At 37.4% G+C, this 20,361-nt stretch overlaps 1 protein-coding gene and 1 long non-coding RNA gene across 2 annotated transcripts; one reads left to right on the top strand and one right to left on the bottom strand.

The window, feature by feature from the left end:
* The first annotated feature begins 281 nt into the window (after nt 1–281).
* On the top strand, nt 282–9,879 carry LOC127640589 (transmembrane protein 168-like). The gene is made up of 4 exons (XM_052123225.1): nt 282–2,048; nt 5,179–5,321; nt 5,815–6,089; nt 7,747–9,879. Exons 1-4 carry the CDS (start codon nt 915–917, stop codon nt 8,292–8,294), a joined length of 2,100 nt encoding a protein of 699 aa, XP_051979185.1. The 5' UTR covers nt 282–914; the 3' UTR covers nt 8,295–9,879.
* Nucleotides 9,880–10,513: 634 nt separating this feature from the next.
* Nucleotides 10,514–20,341, bottom strand: LOC127640689 (uncharacterized). The gene is made up of 7 exons (XR_007970108.1): nt 20,290–20,341; nt 16,672–16,802; nt 14,119–14,228; nt 13,479–13,544; nt 13,192–13,234; nt 12,923–13,063; nt 10,514–10,783 (listed from the first exon to the last, which is right to left on the bottom strand). It is a non-coding gene; the product is annotated as an uncharacterized LOC127640689 (long non-coding RNA).
* Nucleotides 20,342–20,361: the final 20 nt, after the last annotated feature.

Genomic DNA, 20,361 nt, shown 5'->3' with positions numbered 1-20,361 from the left:
GCCAAAAAAGAAAGGAAAAAAAAGCGAAGAAAAAAAAACGAAACGAACGCAGGTGTCACGAGACGCGTTTTTAAAAACTGTTGTTCTTTTTAAAGTTTTTTTTCTTTTAACTTAGAGCGTGACTCCAGTGCAAGACGCTGCGCAACGAGCAAATCGTCCGCCAAGTGCATGGTTTTTATGTAAACACTTAAAATAATACGTTCGGTGTGAACGGCCCCAGGATGATGTACTCTTAGTTTGTACGTAGGGGGCTTCCGTAGTGGCATACCGATTAGCAAAGAAGACGGATATTCAGGCAAAGTTTAGACGATTGTTTGGCGAAATACTGCGATAAATCTCCAATTATCTGTTGATTTTTTTTTTAAACGACAACAATCAATTTCATATACGTCTACTGGTATATTTATGTAGACTTGATTTAATCAATGTTACACTCTTCCCGAAGAGAAAAAACGCATTCTGCTAACTTTCCGACGCCGGTAAACGCACTGGAATCTGTCCCGGTAAATCAGACTGACAGCACATTAAAACTCCTTTATCTGTTATATTTACTCCTCTTTAAGTTTTGAAGAGTTAACGATTCCGTAGCTAGTTTATTTATTAGTTTCAGTCATCAGAAAATAACCTTAAATTCGCCTGTGCTGAATATCTCGGTTCATTCAGTAGTAACAGGTAGAAAGTGACAGCCTACTGATATATTTTAGGTGTTACTCTGATTTTTTTCTCTCTCTCCAAAATGTCATACACGTCTTGAGAAACTTTTGTAGAGTTATTAACCTATGTCTTAACTACACGACACAACTGTGTGGTTATGATTCGATTGTGAATTCGTATTGTGACGCATGACTTCACCTATGTCACTCGCCACATTGAGTCCTCTGGTTTCAGTGCTGTGGGAGTTCTGACTTGAAACAATGTGCAGGCTCATCAAGTATTGCTTGGGCCACATGCTTTATGCTGCAATGACCCGGCTAGATGAAGCCAACAAAGGGGTCAACATGTGGTCCATTCGTTACCTTGGATACCTGTCCAGCCTGAGTTCATTGGTTGCCATTTGCTTGGGATATTATGTACAATGGGAGAAGACTGACAACATTATTATCTTGGTCATTTTTATATTGGGCCTATTTGTACTTGGGATTACCAGTATTCTCCACTACTATTTTGGCATGGAGAGGGTCAGCCTCTTTCTGTTGCATGTATGGTTTGGTTTCCTTCTTGGTTTGCTGTGCTTCCTCAATATCCCATCCAAAGTGGAAGATGTTAAGGAGCAGGTGGCCAACTATATGTTAGTTGCCAGCTTGGTGATAAGAATCCTATGGGCTTTAGTTGAAAGAATGTGCGGTTGCACTCAGCATCAACCTGCCTTCCTCAAATCAAGGGAAGCCCTGGAGCTCACAGGCTTTGCCATGGCCAGCACAACTTTGGTTGGCCATAAATCCATAAGCCTTATTGCTCTGACACTCTCCTTGGCTGCTCTAATTGTGGACTTGCGCATGAAGTCTTACCTGGCCCTTCCAAATCTGACATGCTTCACTGTGGTTGCAGCATTTTTCTTCCAGGAGTCTTTAGGAGTTTCCACCAACCCCTTCGCCTTGTCGTGCTTCTTCAGCCACCTCATCTGTGACCCTTTCCTGGATGTCTACTTCAGCGGCCTTTCGGTCACTGAACGCTGGTCTCCACTCTTAGTGAGAGGAGGCTTCTGGAGGCACCTATCCCTCCTTCCTCTAGTTGTGGTGGAGGTAGCCTTCCTCATCATGGCTGTTCTAAAGATGAGCGATCTGGATCGCTGGCACCTGTTGATCCCAGTTCTTTCAGTCTTCACAATTATCTGGATCATCTGTCACCTGGTTTTTTTGGTCACATTGTGGGGTTTCCACAGTAAGCTGAGTGATTGTCAGAGATTGTGCATGGCACACATATCAGAGGTTGGAGAACTGGACAGGGTCATGGCATCTAAGGGCATGCGCCACTTCTGCCTCATATCAAAACACCTGGTGCTGTTCAGCCTCGTGTCCACCATCATACTAGGAGCTCTGGCATGGCAGGTAGGACTTTTGGCATTAAGTATTTACTTACTAGTTTGCAATGCTGCAAGTATTATACTGAGTTTAAAACACTGAAGCTACTCATGAAATGCAAGCATTTTACTGCATTAGATTTAGTGATGGCTAGTATTCGTTATAATTTTTTTGTACGTTTAAGGAAGAATTATTTGGAAAATGCAGTTAATTTTTATAAAAGTCTTTTATAAAAATTAAAATTTTTATAAAAGAATTTTAATATTTTTTATTTTTTATAAAAGTCCCTTTTTTATAAAGGGACTTTTATAAAATTTTTTATAAAAGTCCCCACATACTTGCAACAAAACTCATAATGTGAGTTTTCAGCTATAATTTATCATATGATAAACTAAAGTTGGACATGGGAAAATTCCGACTTGAGACCTTGCATCTCCGACAATAATGGCATTCCATTGCCCAATGTGATGTACAAGTAAACAAAATGGCAATGTTCCCGTTAGCTTAGCAGTTGTTAGATTGTGACCTTAGACGTCTCCTAGCAACTAAATTGATAAACAATGCTGCAATACTAGCATATTGTGTACGATTATCAAAACAGTAAAATTTACTGTATTTTGTAGGTCGGTGTCTGCAAACATTTACTAAACAGATTCAATTATCATGGAATGTTGGTACTTGGACTCCTTTTTTATCATTATCAAGTTTATCATTAACTTTTCATCTCCCTGCGTGCCGATATGTTTGCGTTAGTTCATGCACCTACAGTTGAATTCAGATGTTTACATACACTTAGGTTGAAGTCATTGAAACTAATTTTTGAACCACTCCACACATTTCATATTAGCAAACTATAGTTTTGGCAAGTAGTTTAGGACATGTCATTTCCCAACAATTGTTTACAGACAGATTGTTTCACTTTTAATTGACTATATCACAATTCCAGTGGGTCAGAAGTTTACATACATCAAGTTAACTGTGCCTTTAAGCAGCTTGGAGAACTCCAAACACTTATTGGATTCAATTTGAACAATGTAAAAAAAAACAATTGTGGACCTCCACAAGTCTGGTTCATCCTTGGGAGCAATTTCCAAATGCTTGAAGGTACAAATAATATTATGAAAGTATAAACACCATAGGGTCATGCAGCCATCATACCGCTCAGGAAGGAGATGCATTCTGTATCCTAGAGATGAATGTAGTTTGGTGCGAAAAGTGCAAATCAATCCCAGAACAACAGCAAAGGTCCTTGTGAAGATGCTGGAGGAAAAAGGTCGATAAGTATCTATATCCACAATAAAACGAGTCCTATCTCGACATAACCTGAAAGGCTGCTCAGCAAGGAAGAAGCCACTGCTCCGAAACTGCCATAAAAAATCCAGAATACAGTTTGCAAGTGCACATGGGGACAAAGATCTGACTTTTTGGAGAAATGTTCTCTGGTCTGATGAAACAAAAATTTTACTGTTTGGCCATAATGACTGTCGTTATATTTGGAGGAAAAACAGTGAGGCTTGCAAGCCGAGGATCACCATCCCAACCATCAAGCATGGGGGTGGCAACATCATGTTGTGGGGTTGCTTTGCTGCAGGAGGGACTGGTGCACTTCACTAAATAGATGGCATCTTGAGGAAATAAAGTTGTGTGGATATATTGAAGCAACATCTCGAGACATCAGCAAGGAAGTTAAAGCTCGGTATCAAATAGTTCTTCCAAATGGACATTGACCCCGAGCATACCTCCAAAGTTGTGGCAAAATGGCTTAAGGACAACAAAGTCAAGGTATTGGAGTGGACATCACAAAGCCCTGACCTCAATTTGATAAAAAATGTGTGGGCAGAACTGATTAAGCATGTGCGAGCAAAGAGACCTACAAACCACAGCTACACCAGTTCTGTCTTGAGATATGGGCCAAAATTCCAGCAACTTATTGCAAGAAGCTTGTGGAAGGCTACCCAAAACGTTTGACCCAAGTTGAACAATTTAAAGGCAATGCCACCAAATACCAACAAAGTGTATGTAAACTTCTGACCCAATGGGTATGTGATTAAAGAAATAAATAATTCTATTATTTTGACATTTCACATTCTTAAAATATAGTGATCCTAACTGACCTAAGACAGGGAATGTTTTCTACTATTAAATGTCAAGAATTGTGAAAAGCTGAGTTTAAATGTATTTGGCTAAAGTGTATTTAAACTGCTGACTTCAGCTGAGCATCTCAGTGAAATTGGATGAGTTTCCAAGTTGGAAGAACAACTTAGAGGGGCATTCCATTTCTTAGCAGGAAGTTGGAAATTCCAATTTGCTTGTTGAATGGAACATTGCGTTAGCCTCACGAGTCAGACAATGATTTGTGATTCCGTAGGTTTTTGATTCAGGCTTAAGTTCGCCTGTGCTGTGTAACTGGGTTCATTCAATAGTAACAGGTGGAAAGTGACAGTCTACTGATTTATTTTTGGTGTTACTCTGATTTTTTTTCTCTCCAAAATGTCACACATGAGTCGGACATAATTAATTAAACGACTTGTGATTCTGTAGGTTTTTGATTCAGGAAGAATTATTGGCTGATAAGAGCCATCTGTTTGGGAGATAGCATTGCATGTTTTACAGTGTAGATTCAAAAGAACGAGCTCATGAATCATTCGTTCAAGAATCTGGTTAGACTGGTTGCGCTTTTTTACAACTACAACTTACCAACTGGTCCCAGATAATGTTTAGTAGATTTTTGAAGGTGTCCTAGTAGAGTAACTACAATTACATTTACTGTGGACATGTTCCACTAAATTGGACAGCCAAAAAATAAAAAAGCTTCGTAACCCTAAGTAGATCATAGAAACAATTGGCGCCAGTTGTCTCAAAGATCAACTTAAGCTTACAATGCTTTTGGGAACCCAGCCCAGGTCTATTGTTTTGTTATTTAAAATTTGGAGAACTTCTTTTGCTAAATGATCTGCTTTGTTGCTAGCTAGTTTAAAAATAAATGCCACTTGGCTATATATTTTACCTAATGCAATGATATTCATTATTTTTAATTGTAACTTAAGTGTCCAAATACTTTGTGGGGCCACTCTGGGTCAAAATAATGGAATGCCTTGGAATAGGAGATTTGATGCTTTTCTTTGGATGGTTTTAATTGTATTATTCCCTCCTACAGCCGTTCAACGGTCTATTTATTGCCTTGATTTTGCTGGTACTTCCACTGGAGTCACTAGCCCACGGCCTATTCCATGAGCTGGGAAACAGCCTTGGAGGAACATGTGTGGGCTATGCTGTGGTCATTCCTACCAACTATTGCAGGTATTTGGAAACACGTATTCACCCATCTCATCCCACTCAAACATGATTAATAAATCAGTGCATCAGTCAAAGCTGATAATTCCTTCAGCCTTTTATTAATTAAACCTTAATAAACATTTTTATTCAATTAAATTGTTTTATACTGTCTAATACTTTTTTTTTAGCAGACACTTTGTAATGAAAACAATTCATATGTTACATAAATTGCATGGACAGTTTCTCATTATGATTACAGACGTACTTTTTGTTAAGAAATTACTATTGATAATTTGTGTAAACAGTTGCAAAATATAAAGACTCTATAGAGTGTTAAAAACCTGTTTGTTAAGATTAATTCAATTTTTGACTGTTAAAACATGCAGGAAAGGTAAACAATCAAGCCTTCTGTGCATTGGTGCACTCAGGCACTTAACAAAGTGTTGTATACCAAGGGCATGATGAGCTCATCAAACAGAAGGTTAGTACTTTATCTCGCCTTCTCCCTTTCTTTTAGCCCAGATGGCCAGCCCACCCTACTGCCCCAGGCTCATGTGCAGGAACTCAACTTGCGCTCAACAGGGATGCTGAACAAGGTGCAACACTTTTTCTCCCATCACATGATCGAGACCTACGGTTGTGACTACTCCACCAGCGGCTTGAGTCTGGAAGCCCTGCAAGCTAAACTCCGCATATTCATGGAGGTCCACACGACTGACGGCCCACGCTACGACACCTACGTGCTCTTTTATAGTGGCCACACACACCGCAGCGGAGAGTGGGCCCTATCAGGTGGGAGAATGAAGAAATAACTTTTTTTCCCTCTCAAAGACATGTCTGGTTCATATTTCATCTCCAAATCAAAAAGACTAAGAAATGATACTTAATTAAAATAAGCCTAGTTTTTGGACTATTATGAAATTTTGCATTGTTACATAGTAAAATGGGCTTAAATTATCAAGAAAACTAAGTATTTATATGCCTTTGCACTTTTTGTTGTGTGGCATTTGATATTTATTAAACAATTTTTATACAAAAAATAAATAATAATAATTAAAATTTTCCTTGAATATAGTGAAGATACTGTATTACAGTAATGAGAATTTAAGGATATTGTGAATTACAAAAACATCAAATGTAATGCATCCAAATGCATTAATGAGAATTTCCTGGGAAAATGTGCTTATCAAAATAAGCACATCAAGTAAAACTTCTTAATGGTAATTAAATAGGCTTAATTTTCTTTATGCAAAAATATTTGTTATTATTTCCTTTTGATATACAATCACATTTTTATCATATAGCGCAAAGATGATTAAGATATTACAGTTTTATTTTCTGTTATATCATTATTTCCTGTACCGCTGCTTTGAAACCACGTCTGTTGTGAAAAGTGCTTTACAAAATAAAAATGACTTGATTTTGTGGTGAAATATGACCCAGATATAGTTTTTGTGATATTCACCCATTAGTGGGTGTTACATATTATTTTAAGTTGTACACCAGCGGTCATGACATTTTTGTAAAGAGAATAAACAGTGCGGGTGGGCATCAGTTAGTAGTAAACCCACCGGGGTTATTCCCTGTTTAGCAGGTGCCACACTAATAGACTCCAAACAACTAGATTTTGGCCAAGGCTTTTTACACATGCAGACCATTTTGAAGATGTCTCTTCATTCGGAGGTCAGACACACTTGCTGATCAAGAATGGTGGGTGACAAATGATTCACTGCAACACTCTCTCTGATTACCTGTCTCGTGGAGCTTGCTAAAATAACAACAGGAGTACCACGTAAGCATAAACTATTGTAAAAGAGTGATTTTGGACGTGATTCATAGAGTAACATACTTTGTGAAAGTGTGATTGTGTATTTATCCCCCTCGAGGCTTGCCAAGTGTACATCCACATGCAGCTTTTGTGTTCAATAAAAACCAACTGCTGTGGCTCCGCTTTCTGATTTTATTAGTCATTTAGTGTAGGGAAAAAATGCTTGGTGACAGAATCACTATGGGTTACAATCAGCCTTTGTGATGATATGCAGCGACTTTGATCACATGAAAACGTTCAGATCTTCAGTAAAAGTAGCAGCTCATTGGTCACTTGAAGAGAACATAAGACCCCACCTCGGTAACAGAACAATTTTTTCAAACAAGCGTCATATGATTTTTCAGTTTTTGAAGCCATGATATCAGCAGTGAGTCCCGACGGTCAGATGCTAATGCACGCTTCATCACCCTCCGATTTGCTGCTGATTATTTAAATGAAGCTCATACCTGAAAATCACTGGAGAAATCATCTAGTGTGGCGCTGACTTCACATGCACTTGGGAGTGCAGCACTGGTAGAAAGCAGCTAGTATTCATTAAGAAACCAAACCTGTCACAGATCAGTAACCCTGAAGAAATTATACAGTCATTAAATCTGTCTTTCTATCCTTTCATCCAATCAGGTGGAGACATTTTGCATCTAGACGAGATTGTGCAGCTCTGGAGGGAGAAGAACGCTGGTTTCTGCTCCCGCCTCATCATTATTCTCGACACCGAGAACTCCCTCCCTTGGGTGAAAGAGGTACAGAACATCAAGGGACTTTATGTAGCAGTTCAAGGGGCTTTGCTCTGTTGTTCAACAGACTTGGAGCTCCAGGATGCACCTCAGCTTGGGGACTTCACCTCTCAATGGGTCGATTTTAACTGCAACCCTGAGAGCGTTGTCCGCTGGTCTGAGCATGGACGGACCATCCGAGCTTTCTATGGCATTTCCAGACACTGGAGTGACTACAAGCTCCACCTCCCCACTGAAAGAGATGTGACCAGGCACTGGAGCTTGTACTTCCCACGCTTAACTTACCCTGTGGTTCATCTTGCCCACTGGTGTGGTGGACTGAACCTCTTCTGGGTTTGCGGTTACTGCGTTCGGCTACTCCGAAGGGTCAAACTCACATGGTTCCCTCCTGCTGTTCTAGATACAGGCAAAGGTTTCAAGCTGGTTAAATCGTAGATTTAATCCTAGTGTGTGATGAAACTTTCTCTGTATCAGGACTCAGATAAGTGAATCTCACCTATGGCAGCTTTAAGTTGTATGGACCAGCAAAGTAATTTATAAATGTGTGTATATGTGTGTGTGTATGTATGTATGTGTATATATATATATAAAAAAACTTTTTTAATTAGATTTTGCTCAAAGAATATCAAACTTATTTTTATGACCACTAAGATTGTTTGTAACATTTTCCTGAAAATAAGTAATATATTATGTATAATTATGTATTATTCATTAAATATTATTGAATATTTAAATTGTGAAGAATTTATACATCACGCTAGTGTTTGTTACACCATCTTAATTTTTTTCTGATTTAAATAAAAACAATTGTATTATTGTAGTAAAAAAAAAATACTGTACTGCAGTAATGACAATTTAATGGGAAGCACTATAAAAATAATTAACATTACAAGAAAAATAAAACTTGAAATTAAAACGTCCAGATGCATTATGGTAATTAGAATGAAAATAATATGTAATGTACAAAATCATAATGGTCTTAAAAATAAGCTCTTTCCTTTATGCAAAATACGATTTTTATTTCTTCTGATTTTTGGGTGAAATCATAGAATAATTTCATGAGATTCACTTGCAACACGAATAAGTCACTGAAAGGCCATGCTAATAGCATTGCATCTACTAACAAGCAACTGTTACAGCTTAAACTGATATTTTTTAGCCCTTACTGCCATTTTAAAGCTTACTACAATTATTTGTTCATGATGTTCATACCAGCACTGAGCCTTTGAATGCCACATTTTAAAGTGACAATACACATTCCCAGCACCATATACAGTAGCACAGCATGAAACCCATAGCAGTCTGCAGCTATTTGTAGAGCGCCTCTTTTCAGTTAACTGCACTAGACAAAGCATGGCCTTATATTTGGCATCTACAGTATATAAGGGAAATCATCTCCACAAGCATTCAGATCAGTACATGAGATTTATATTTGTATTGGTGTGTTTTATTTGTTTATACTGAACAATATTTTCTACTGCTTTTTATAAATTGTGCTAAATTTATACTATTTTGTGTACCTTGGTTGCTAAATTGAAGTCTCATTTAGCATAACACTGTTATATATGACCTTACCTGTGTTATGACAAGGCAAGGATGATATCTTTAGTCATTAGACTTAAGTTGTGCACTTTTATCAATTGTAATGAAGGGATTTGTTGTAGAAAACCAGCATAACTCTGTAACATAATTGTGTGTTTTAATGGTTACGTGTGTTCTGAAGTGCCTTGTGCAAGATTAGTCTTCACCAAAGGATGCAAGTATTTAATCCTAATGAAATATGCTATATATATTAATTGGTCTTAGATTGTATGAAGAAGTCTGAAGGTTTTTATTTTTTAGAGAACTTTTGAAAAAATGAGCAAGTTACCGGGGATTGATTTCTATTGTTTTTTGATTGTTTATGTGAATGAAATCAACCCATAATCAGAATGAGTGTGATATGAATAAAATAGTTGCTCTTTCAATGCAAAGCTTGGAGAGCTTTGGAGTTCCAAAGAATGGAGTTATGCTTCTATCCTGCCAACAGATAATAGAAACAACAAAACATCTATGTTATGCAGGATATTTTAGTTTTAACATTTTAGATAGACTACAGTAATTATATCTCCCAGTAAATCATTAGAAGTATTCAGCATAGTAAACTGGATGTACAGTTTTTGATAACTAAACAATATGCTGATGTCATAGCCCCTTTCCTTTCCTTGCTTTGAAGTTTTAGCTTGTTATTAATGTAGTCATTGAACACTATTAGGGTGAATGGATTATATAATTACAAGTACCTGTAGCTCAACTGGTAGGGCATGGTGCAAGCAAAACCAAGGTCATGGGTTTGATTACCAGGGAACACACAAACTAATCAAATGAATGGATTAAATTAATCTGTGGGAACAAAGTTTTCCTTGTGACAGGGTTGTAGCAATGTATTGTGGTGGACAATCCTTTATGAATTTGTTTTTTAATATGACTAGTTACAGGTTTCCCCACAAAATTTGCTTGAGGAAAGGCAAAATATTCAGTTAAGGCGGTCTCTAGGCCTTTCTACTAAGACTTTAATAAAAGATTTAATAAAAGTATATCATATTGGTTCATAACAGGCATCTCCATTGAGGACATAGGTACTGTAAATAGAGTTTATTTGTACTCCACTGTAGTTATGAGGATTGCCATTATGAGCTTACAGAGAAATTGGCACCCACATCGTTAATCTCCAATTAAAAAACATTTGAATTTTTACACAAAGCGGCACATTTTTTACATGATCCTATGGAAATTCCTTCAGCTGGAGCCGCCCCTGTCTTTGAGAAGGTTATTAAGCATGCTGGTCTGTTTTAAGAGCTTCAGGTTTGAGATATCTTCAGCAATAACAGGAACATCTGAGCTGCGATTTGGACCCTCAGATTCGCTCTCACTGTCCAACAGGGCTGTAAGTAGAGCATAATTCTCATGTGTAGGAAAGTAGTATCTGGGAAAATGAGCAAGTTATGTTTTTTTAAATTACAAATCACATAAACATCTACACTCACCTAAAGGATTATTAGGAACACCATACTAATACTGTGTTTGACCCCCTTTCGCCTTCAGAACTGCCTTAATTCTACGTGGCATTGAATCAACAAGGTGCTGAAAGCATTCTTTAGAAATGTTGGCCCATATTGATAGGATAGCATCTTGCAGTTGATGGAGATTTGTGGGATGCACATCCAGGGCATGAAGCTCCCGTTCCACCACATCCCAAAGATCTCTATTGGGTTGAGATCTGGTGACTGTGGGGGCCATTTTAGTACAGTGAACTCCTTGTCATGTTCAAGAAACCAATTTGAAATGATTCGAGCTTTGTGACATGGTGCATTATCCTGCTGGAATTAGCCATCAGAGGATGGGTACATGGTGGCCATAAAGGGATGGACATGGTCAGGTAGGCCGTGGCATTTAAACGATGCCCAATTGGCACTAAGGGGCCTAAAGTGTGCCAAGAAAACATCCCCCACACCATTACACCACCACCAGCAGCCTGCACAGTGGTATCAAGGCATGATGGATCCATGTTCTCATTCTGTTTATGCCAAATTCTGACTCTACCATCTGAATGTCTCAACAGAAATCGAGACTCATCAGACCAGGCAACATTTTTCCAGTCTTCAACTGTCCAATTTTGGTGAGCTCTTGCAAATTGTAGCCTCTTTTTCCTATTTGTAGTGGAGATGACTGGTACCCGGTGGGGTCTTCTGCTGTTGTAGCCCATCTGCCTCAAGGTTGTGCGTGTTGTGGCTTCACAAATGCTTTGCTGCATACCTCGGTTGTAACGAGTGGTTATTTCAGGCAAAGATGCTCTTCTATCAGCTTGAATCAGTCGGCCCATTCTCCTCTGACCTCTAGCATCAACAAGGCATTTTCACCCACAGCACTGCCGCATACTGGATGTTTTTCCCTTTTCACACCATTCTTTGTAAACCCTAGAAATGGTTGTGCGTGAAAATCCCAGTAACTGAGCAGATTGTTAAATACTCAGACCGGCCCGTCTGGCACCAACAACCATGCCACGGTCAAAATTGCTTAAATCACCTTTCTTTCCCATTCTGACATTCAGTTTGGAGTTCAGGAGATTGTCTTGACCAGGACCACACCCCTAAATGCATTGAAGCAACTGCCATGTGATTGGTTGATTAGATAATTGCATTAATGAGAAATTGAACAGGTGTTCCTAATAATCCTTTAGGTGAGTGTATTATAGCAATAAGTCACACATAAAAGTGATTTTTACAGTGGATAAGATGTGTTAAGTACAACATGAATCCCCTAAACCCTTCTAACCTGTGGTAAAATCACTGTAATGCGTTGATTCAAGTTGCTTATTGCTTTTAATTAACAGTGGCAACAGCAAGGAGGCATGGGTAACTCTGAGTAAAGACGCTGACTACCACCCCTGGAGTCGCGAGTTTGAATCCAGCGAATCCAGAGTGTCTCCAGCCAGGTCTCCTAAGCAACCAAATTGGACCAGTTGCTAGGGAGGGTAGAGTCACATGGGGTAACCTCCTTGTGGTTCTTGCTCTCGGTGGGGCACGTGGTGAGTTGTGCATGGATGCCGCGGAGATTAGCATGAAGACTCCACACACCGTCTCCACGGTAACCCGCTCAACATGCCACGTGATAAGATGTGCGGATTGACGGTCCCAGACAAGGAGGCAACTGAGATTCATCCTCCGCTTCCCGGATTGAGGCGAGTCACTATGCCACCACGAGGACTTGGAGCGCATTGGGAATTCCAAATTGGGGAGAAAAGGGGAGAACCCCCCCCTTCATCAGCATATCATGTAATTAATCAATTTACAGCCCTAATTTCGATAAACATTCAGCATACATTATTCTAATATTCTATATAATAAAGTTCCTTTAGAATGTTTCTGGTTGCCAAGCAACATAGCAACTTGGCACATTAGTATAGAATTTGCGGTCACAGGTGTGCATCAGAATAGTTTTTCTTTGTTGGTTTGTTGATCATTATATCTGTATGATGTACTGTAACACTTGTCCTGCTGACAATGTAAAGATGTAATGCTTACTGTGGTTGGTTTCAGTGGGAGACCTCGGGTAGCTGCATCACGTGACCTTTGTTGACAAGATGTTGAACCAGCTCATCTTTGGATCCAAACTTCTCCTGATAGCAGTAGCAGCGGCACTGGTGGACCTCACGGCAGATATAACTTTGAATTGATGGTACAACTTTAGGTCTGGCCAAAAAACTAAATTAACTTTGAATAGCCTAATATGTGGGCATATGTTCTTTTTAAAAATTGCCCAAAGCTTCTCCCAGTTGTTTCTTTATACTCACTTAGGTCTGTTTTAAATGTTTGCAGGTCAAATTCATGAGTTTCCTGATGAAACAAAATAACATTATTTTTTAAAATTGAGTAAAGGAAGGAAAATCCACAGATACCCACACAAAAATAGTGTTGCTTTTTCTTGCTGATATTATGATTGATTTTTTGAATATGTCAGACACCTCCATGTGTGTGTAGATTTTATCCATTGTCTCTGATTGCTGAGGTCAGGAGGATATTGACTCTTTTAAGACCATACAACTTTGAAGATCAATTAAAGAACAAGCAGAGGCCTTACTCATCTTCATTTTCAAACAGCTCCATCGTCTTCAGACTGCACCTCTTCCTATGTCTACCCCAACACCTGCATCCACATAAATGTCATGCTCAAACTGCACATCAAACTTAACAAATGAGCCTTAGAAAGGATTTAAGTATTCAAAAGACTAAACTATATACTTAGAATTTTCTCAATTACCTGAGCATTTATTAGCCCTGATTATATGTAAAAAAAAAACACATCAGTTACCAACACAGGGATATAACAGGTAACTGATGATGTAGAAGCAGTCGTAGGCATGGTTTTTGGCATTAAGTTGTCAATGCTGCAACTTTCTCATGTGATCTTTCAAGATTGTTTTGTCCCTGAATGCTTTCTCACAGTGTAGACACTGCATACTATATAAAAAACTAAACAAAAAACAATATGGATGTTTAGGTGCAAAATCTATCAATTTAAAAACTAAACATAGATTTGAAAATACAAGTTTCCAAAATATATAACATTCTACAGGGTGTAAAATAAGATTAATTGCAATGTCAGCAAGCACCAAAAGAGGGCATTCATACCTTCTCCATCTCTAATTTTAATATGTTCAAAGTATGCAATAATACACAAACTTGATTACTAACTTAGTTACTTAAATATGAGCACTCACTTCTCCAGTTTTCTCTCAAGAGTGTCGAGGAACTCTGTGCGTAGACAATGTTATCAGGCAGGCCGATACTGAAGGAATGTTCTTTAGACTTGTGGTTAAGCAGTAAAGACCTGCAGTCAGACCACAGGGTACAAATAGTGACATTGTCAGGATTAAATCCAAAGTATCAGACACAAAAGCCTCATTTAGAAGCAGCATTCATCTGTTTCCAGTAAATGTGATGAAATGTCATGTCGTCCCTCTCTTTTTGCTGCTGTTCCAGAACTTCCTCCTATTAAAACATATCAAACAAACTTCATCATAGACTAAATTACTGTAAGGCAGTGGTTCTCAACTGGCGGGCTGCAGGTTCTGGAGGTAAAAATTGCTAAATGCAAATAATGAAATTCAATTAACTAATCATTTATACAGTTTGGATACCAAAACAAATCAGATCAACTTTTAAAATGAAAGAGAAAACACTTAAATATATATTTAATGCTGACATCAAAGGCTGTGTGTCCAATCAAACTGCTGTATTTTGGTACAAATTAATCTGTTACTTGGCAAACTGCCAAGACAACTCGCAACGGTAAAAGAAAATATGGCCTACAGACTACGTTCACACGTTTTGTTCAGTGAATTATTGGCTGCTGAGTGCATGACACCATTGAAATTCAAGAGACATTTAGAAACATTAAAGGAATGGTTCACTCGAAAATGAAAATTCTCTGATTATTTACTCAACCTCATGCCTTCCCAGATGTGTATGTTTTTCTTTCTTCTACAGAACACAAACCAAGATTTTAGAAGAACAATTCAGCTCTGTAGGTCCATACAATGCAGGTGAATTGTGACCAGAACATTAAATCACCGAAAAACAACATAAATCAGCATAAAAGTAATCCATATGATTCTAGTGGATTAAATGTTTTCAAGTAATATGATCGGTGTGGGTGAGAAACAGATCAATATTTGAGTAATTTTTACCATAAATCTCCACTTTCACTTTTACATTCTTCAGTTTTTTTGGGGGGCAATTTGCATTCTTCATGCACATCGCCACCTACTGGTCGGGGCTGGACAAACGTGTAGATTTAAAGAAAAAAAAAAGACTTAAATATTGATATTTCTCACCCACACCTATTATATTGCTTCTGAAGACATGGATTTAACCACTAGAGTTGTGTGGATTACTTTAATTCTACTTTTATGTGATTTTTTTAAGATAAAATTTCTGGTCACAATTCACTTGTATTGTATAGACCTACAGAGCTGAAATATTCTTCTAAAAATATTTGTTTGTGTTCTGCAGAAGAAAGAAAGTAATACACATCTGGGATGGCATGAGGGTGAATAAATTATGAGAGAATTTTCCTTTTTGGTTGAACTATCCCTTTCAATGGTTGATTTTTCATTTTTGCATTTTCGCATGATAAACAATTAGGTCATCACTTGATGTCCAATCTGAAATCTGGATCCTGAAGCAAAACCTGTCAAGAATTACTGTTATAAGGCATAACTATCAACATTACTTTAGTGCAGTACTGTGTATTATAAATGCGGTTGCATAATTGTAATCTCATGAACGATCTATAAAAACAAATTTGGTTGAAATAGCAGTGTGATTTTATGACTCTGCGTTTCTGAGACCTGCTGTTCATTCACCATAATCATCAATAATTATCACAGATGCAATCTGCAAATTAATGGTGTTTAATAAACAGCGCTAATCCTCTCATCTGAAGTTTCATTAACGTACAGTGTGTCATCGAATGATTGAGAAAGGTCACAACTGCACTGCTAAACAGCTGGTCACCACACTGCAGAGCCGACTGCAGAGGTGCTGAGAATGCAGGTTGCTAATAGCAACCACAATGGCAGATTTTTGCCTGAGATGAGATGTGTGCGAGATGATTATGTTGACTCATAACATCTCTGCAGTTGGGGTTGGGTGGTTTGGTTTTCTTGCTAAATATTGTGATAATTATATTCTCAGTACTTTCAGGTTCATGAACCATTGTGGAATTTCTGACCACACACCTACCCAAAATGCTGTCGTTATAAGGCTACTGTATTTCATCTGTATGTTCTCTAAACTAATGACTAATAATGCCTCTAAATTTACTTTTTTGCTGATATTACCATGGCCCTGTGGGCGGGGGCAAAAAGTAGCTACATTTGATACTAGTATATTACTATAATAGTTTACATGATTTTTTACCACCAAACACTGTTTCACTTGGAAATTCATATATATACTGATATTACATTAGTTACATGTGCTGTGAATGCCATTTCAAGTAGTCTGTTAAGTAAATTAAAAAGCAATTCATTTGTGGCTTACATGTGATTATCCACTGTGCATTATATCTAACAGCCTAATGTGTTGGGAAATACCAGCATACAACCACGTGGCTCTTATGTTTATGACAAATATATTCCAAGGTTTTTGCATATTATTTAGATAGATCACCAGCTCTCTCAGGTCAGGTGTTCTGCTCAAGTGTCAGTTTTGATTGCTCATGATCTAATGAATATAACTGAATTTCACACAGGAACTGACCTCCTTACCTAACATGCATGAAAGACACAGGTCCTTGTCTTTTTATAGATGCTCACCAGTCACATCTGTTGTAGATGTTCCCCAAGGATCCTGTACTCTGGCAAAGTATCACATAATAGGAAGTAGTGCTCTTGTTGTTCTGAAATGACACAAAGAAGCTGTGGTTATTTGGCTGCAGTCTAAAAAGGGCAGATACTAAGATCTAAACAGAGCACAACAGTAAACAGGATTCTGAAAGGAAAAATTACATTAATTTTCTCCATAGAAATGTTGATTTTAAATGATAACATACAAGACAGACCGACTATGAGCTCTGAAGTTAAGCCATGATAGATGCTTCTGAAGAAGACACAAGTCTTTCAACTTTATTAAAAAAATATTTTAATAACTAAATTCCCATTGAAGAACTACAATACCCATAATCCTGAAGAGAGATCCACCAATCAGAGAAGGCAAAAGAGCTCAACAATGACTGCCCACTCTCATGAGACTTTGCAAATAATGTAATCGAGCCAGCCTTCATTCAAATACATCTGAATATATAGTATTTGTATATACTTTGATTATGAATATATTGCAATACATTTAAAAAAAATTTGTTTTTAACTTTTTATATGTATAATTTATGACCTAATGTCAGTAGTTTTTTTTTTTATTGTACTGCTGATTTTTGAACAAAAAATTGTCCACAGTCCTAAGTCTCTGACAGTTTCTCCCTGTCAATCATTTTGTGAGTTCTCATAGTGTTGTTGTTGCAGCAAAATATTGTGGTTTAATGCCATTTTATGTCATGTTTTTCACATGTCAGCTGAGTGTGCCATTTTGATACTGTTGTGTTTGACAACACTTGGGATGAAGCTTTTTTGCTCGGTGTTGGAATGAGTCTATGATGTGAGGGGTTTTGTAACAAGGGGGCATGGCTAATTCAAAGGCTCAGCTCATGAAAATTTCAGAACAGCAAACATCGCTTAAAGCATCTTTAAAGTATTACATTTGTAAAAAACAAAAAAAAAAAAAAAAACATGTGGCTGTATAGTGCCGATACTTCAGAGGGTCAAGGTGACCATTTTTATTGACAGTGTGTTGATGTCATTAAGCGATTGTTCAAGGTTAGTTACGTTTTATCACGGACATTACCTCATTAACATTACGGACATTATCTCACTAACTACTTTAAATTATGCCAACAACAACACAAGTTGACCCGGAAATGTATTTTTACACCAAATAACACTTAAATGGTTGTTGCTCTTTGTCTGGGTTGCTCATTTCGGTTAGATTTACAATCTTATCTCGAGACCAGAAACAAAAAACAGTTAAATAGGATCATCATGGCATCGCCCATTGGTTGCTCAGGAAAACTGGATAAAATATCTAGTTCTGGTACTGGATGCTAATTGGTCAACAACTGTGTTTTATCAGAGACTACTTAGCAGAGACAGGACACTTCTATTCAAATTAATGAGAGAAATCGGAACGCCCCAAGGAGCTCTTCCTTACAGGTAACAGAGCCAATCATCTTTAAGATACAGATATCAGCTGTCAATCAACTTGAGAATGCACATGCGCATTAGCAATACTAATAGCAATACTAATTAGCAATTTCTAATTTTCAAAAATTAGAAAATTTAATTTTTTTAGTGTAATATGAGGTAAAGAAGCACAATTTATGATACCAGTTTGTCAGATTTTGCTGCTGATTTACAATCTGCTCTTTGATTGTAATCTTGAGCAACAGTTTTTGAGATTTCGTTGTTCCTGATTCAAGTAGAAAAGTAAAAAACTTAATTTGTGTTCTGCTGAAGAAAGAAAGTCATACACATCTGGGATGGCATGAGGGTGAGTAAATGATGAGAGAATTAGAATTTTTGGGTGAACTGTCACTTGTACTTCTGATACTTATTTAAGTGTGACAATTGGCTACTTTTTATAAAACAGAATACAAGCATTGAGTTTATATGCACACTGAATCTCATGTATTTAAATACAAATCTGACAGTTTGATAAGAGCAAATGTATGAACAATACTGCAGATATACTCACAGAACACATTTAGGTTACAACTGAATTGGACTCTCACTGTGGGAAGTCTGCGATGAGTTTGGCATCAGCAATAACCAGTTTGTGATCTAACACCATGTTTTTGAGGAGCTGGGGCCAGTTGCATCAGCTATACGTGTTACAACTTTTTTGAGGCGTAAATGGGCACTAAGTCACAATTAACTCACTACTAAATATTTGAGTGTTGTACCATTAAACAAGTAGAACATAACCCTGCGTATAATGAAATATTTACGGAAGCCTCTGACCAGGAGTAATGGTTGGAATAAATAAGCAGACTAATATTTTATGACATCAATGAGCTCATGTTTGCATGACAGCCTTCAATCCTTTCAACATATATGATGATGTTGGCATTTACACTCGTTTACATTTACAAGAGAGAAAAAAACTTAAGTGGCTCTTCATCATGAAACCATTCTAACGGTGCAGTTTTCAGGATGCGTTGCCTGGTGTCAAGTTTCAACAAATGAAATAAAATATTATATTTTAATATTTAATTAATAAATAAATTAATATTTATTTATTGTAATATTTTTTCCAGCCTGTTGTATTTATCACCCCTTATTTATTTTAGATTCAGTTCCTAGTTATTGTTATTTACACAGGGCAAATATACTATTATCAAATGTAGCTACTTTTATTACGTATCGTATTTTAATGGGGATTTAATTTATTACAGCTGACAGTTACATGAGCAAACAAAGTTTGAACATCAACCACAACAAGATAAAACTGAAATTCATGGCTTTTTATTAAGGCTGTTTATTGGATCAGTACAGATAAACATCATATTATGCGACTACACATTACTTTACGCAGAGCTTACAACCTACTAGTTAAATCTTGCCTTAAGCCCAGGTGGTGCAACCAAATTAAGCACTGACTTAGTTACAAACTAACTAGTAGTTACTAAGCCCTTAGTGTGAACTTTACGTCTCAACTTACATGACAACTTAAGCACAGCTGGAACAACCCTACCGAGGTCACTGGACGGTCATCATCAGATGTTACTTGGAAACACTAGAACAGGTGCTCAGGGAAACAAAGTGGCTATATTCTATTTTAGAAAATAATTCTGTTTAGCTAAGAATGACAGAACATTGTGAGGGCTTAAGGAGATGTCAATTATTGAAATTACATTAGATATAAGTTTGGCTGAAGTGTCCAAATATGTTTGAGCCACTATATGATGGACTGCATGCACATGAAAACTTATGGGAACTTTCCATAGCTAAGGATAGTGTGGTGTAGTAATTAAAGATCTGGGGTGGTAACAGAACGTAGTCGGTTCGAAATTCACCATTGTGCTTTAAGCAAGGTCCCCAACGTCCCTCATAGAATCATCATATCATATTCTCATCATTTTAATGATAATAAAAAATTATATTCATTATAATATGAGTTAAAATAAATACATTTGTGGATTGTTGTCTGGTTCTGGTTTGAATTGTAGTATATCACTAAACGGTCATGTTTAAGAAATGAAATAAAAAATTATAATATTAACAATAATACACTAATGTAGTAAAGTATGGGACCAGAATCATAATTTTGTTACCAACCTGTCAAATTAGCGTTGTGCATCCATATTTGACGTTTCACCACTCAAGTGACGTGGCAAACATTGCCTTGAC

Source organism: Xyrauchen texanus, chromosome 49 (genome assembly GCF_025860055.1).
Source record: "Xyrauchen texanus isolate HMW12.3.18 chromosome 49, RBS_HiC_50CHRs, whole genome shotgun sequence".
In the NCBI taxonomy this organism is placed as follows: domain Eukaryota; kingdom Metazoa; phylum Chordata; class Actinopteri; order Cypriniformes; family Catostomidae; genus Xyrauchen; species Xyrauchen texanus.
The sequence above is the reverse complement of the archived record's forward strand: the minus strand, read 5'-3'. Positions and strand labels throughout refer to the sequence as shown.

Bases quoted from the DNA above. Each gene is read 5' to 3' on its own strand.
- LOC127640589 (XM_052123225.1), top strand. From the start codon at position 915: ATGTGCAGGCTCATCAAGTATTGCTTGGGCCACATGCTTTATGCTGCA. The intron at 2,049-5,178 runs GTAGGACTTTTG...TCCCTCCTACAG, and splicing joins TAGGAGCTCTGGCATGGCAG to CCGTTCAACGGTCTATTTAT. The intron at 5,322-5,814 runs GTATTTGGAAAC...CCTTTCTTTTAG, and splicing joins ATTCCTACCAACTATTGCAG to CCCAGATGGCCAGCCCACCC.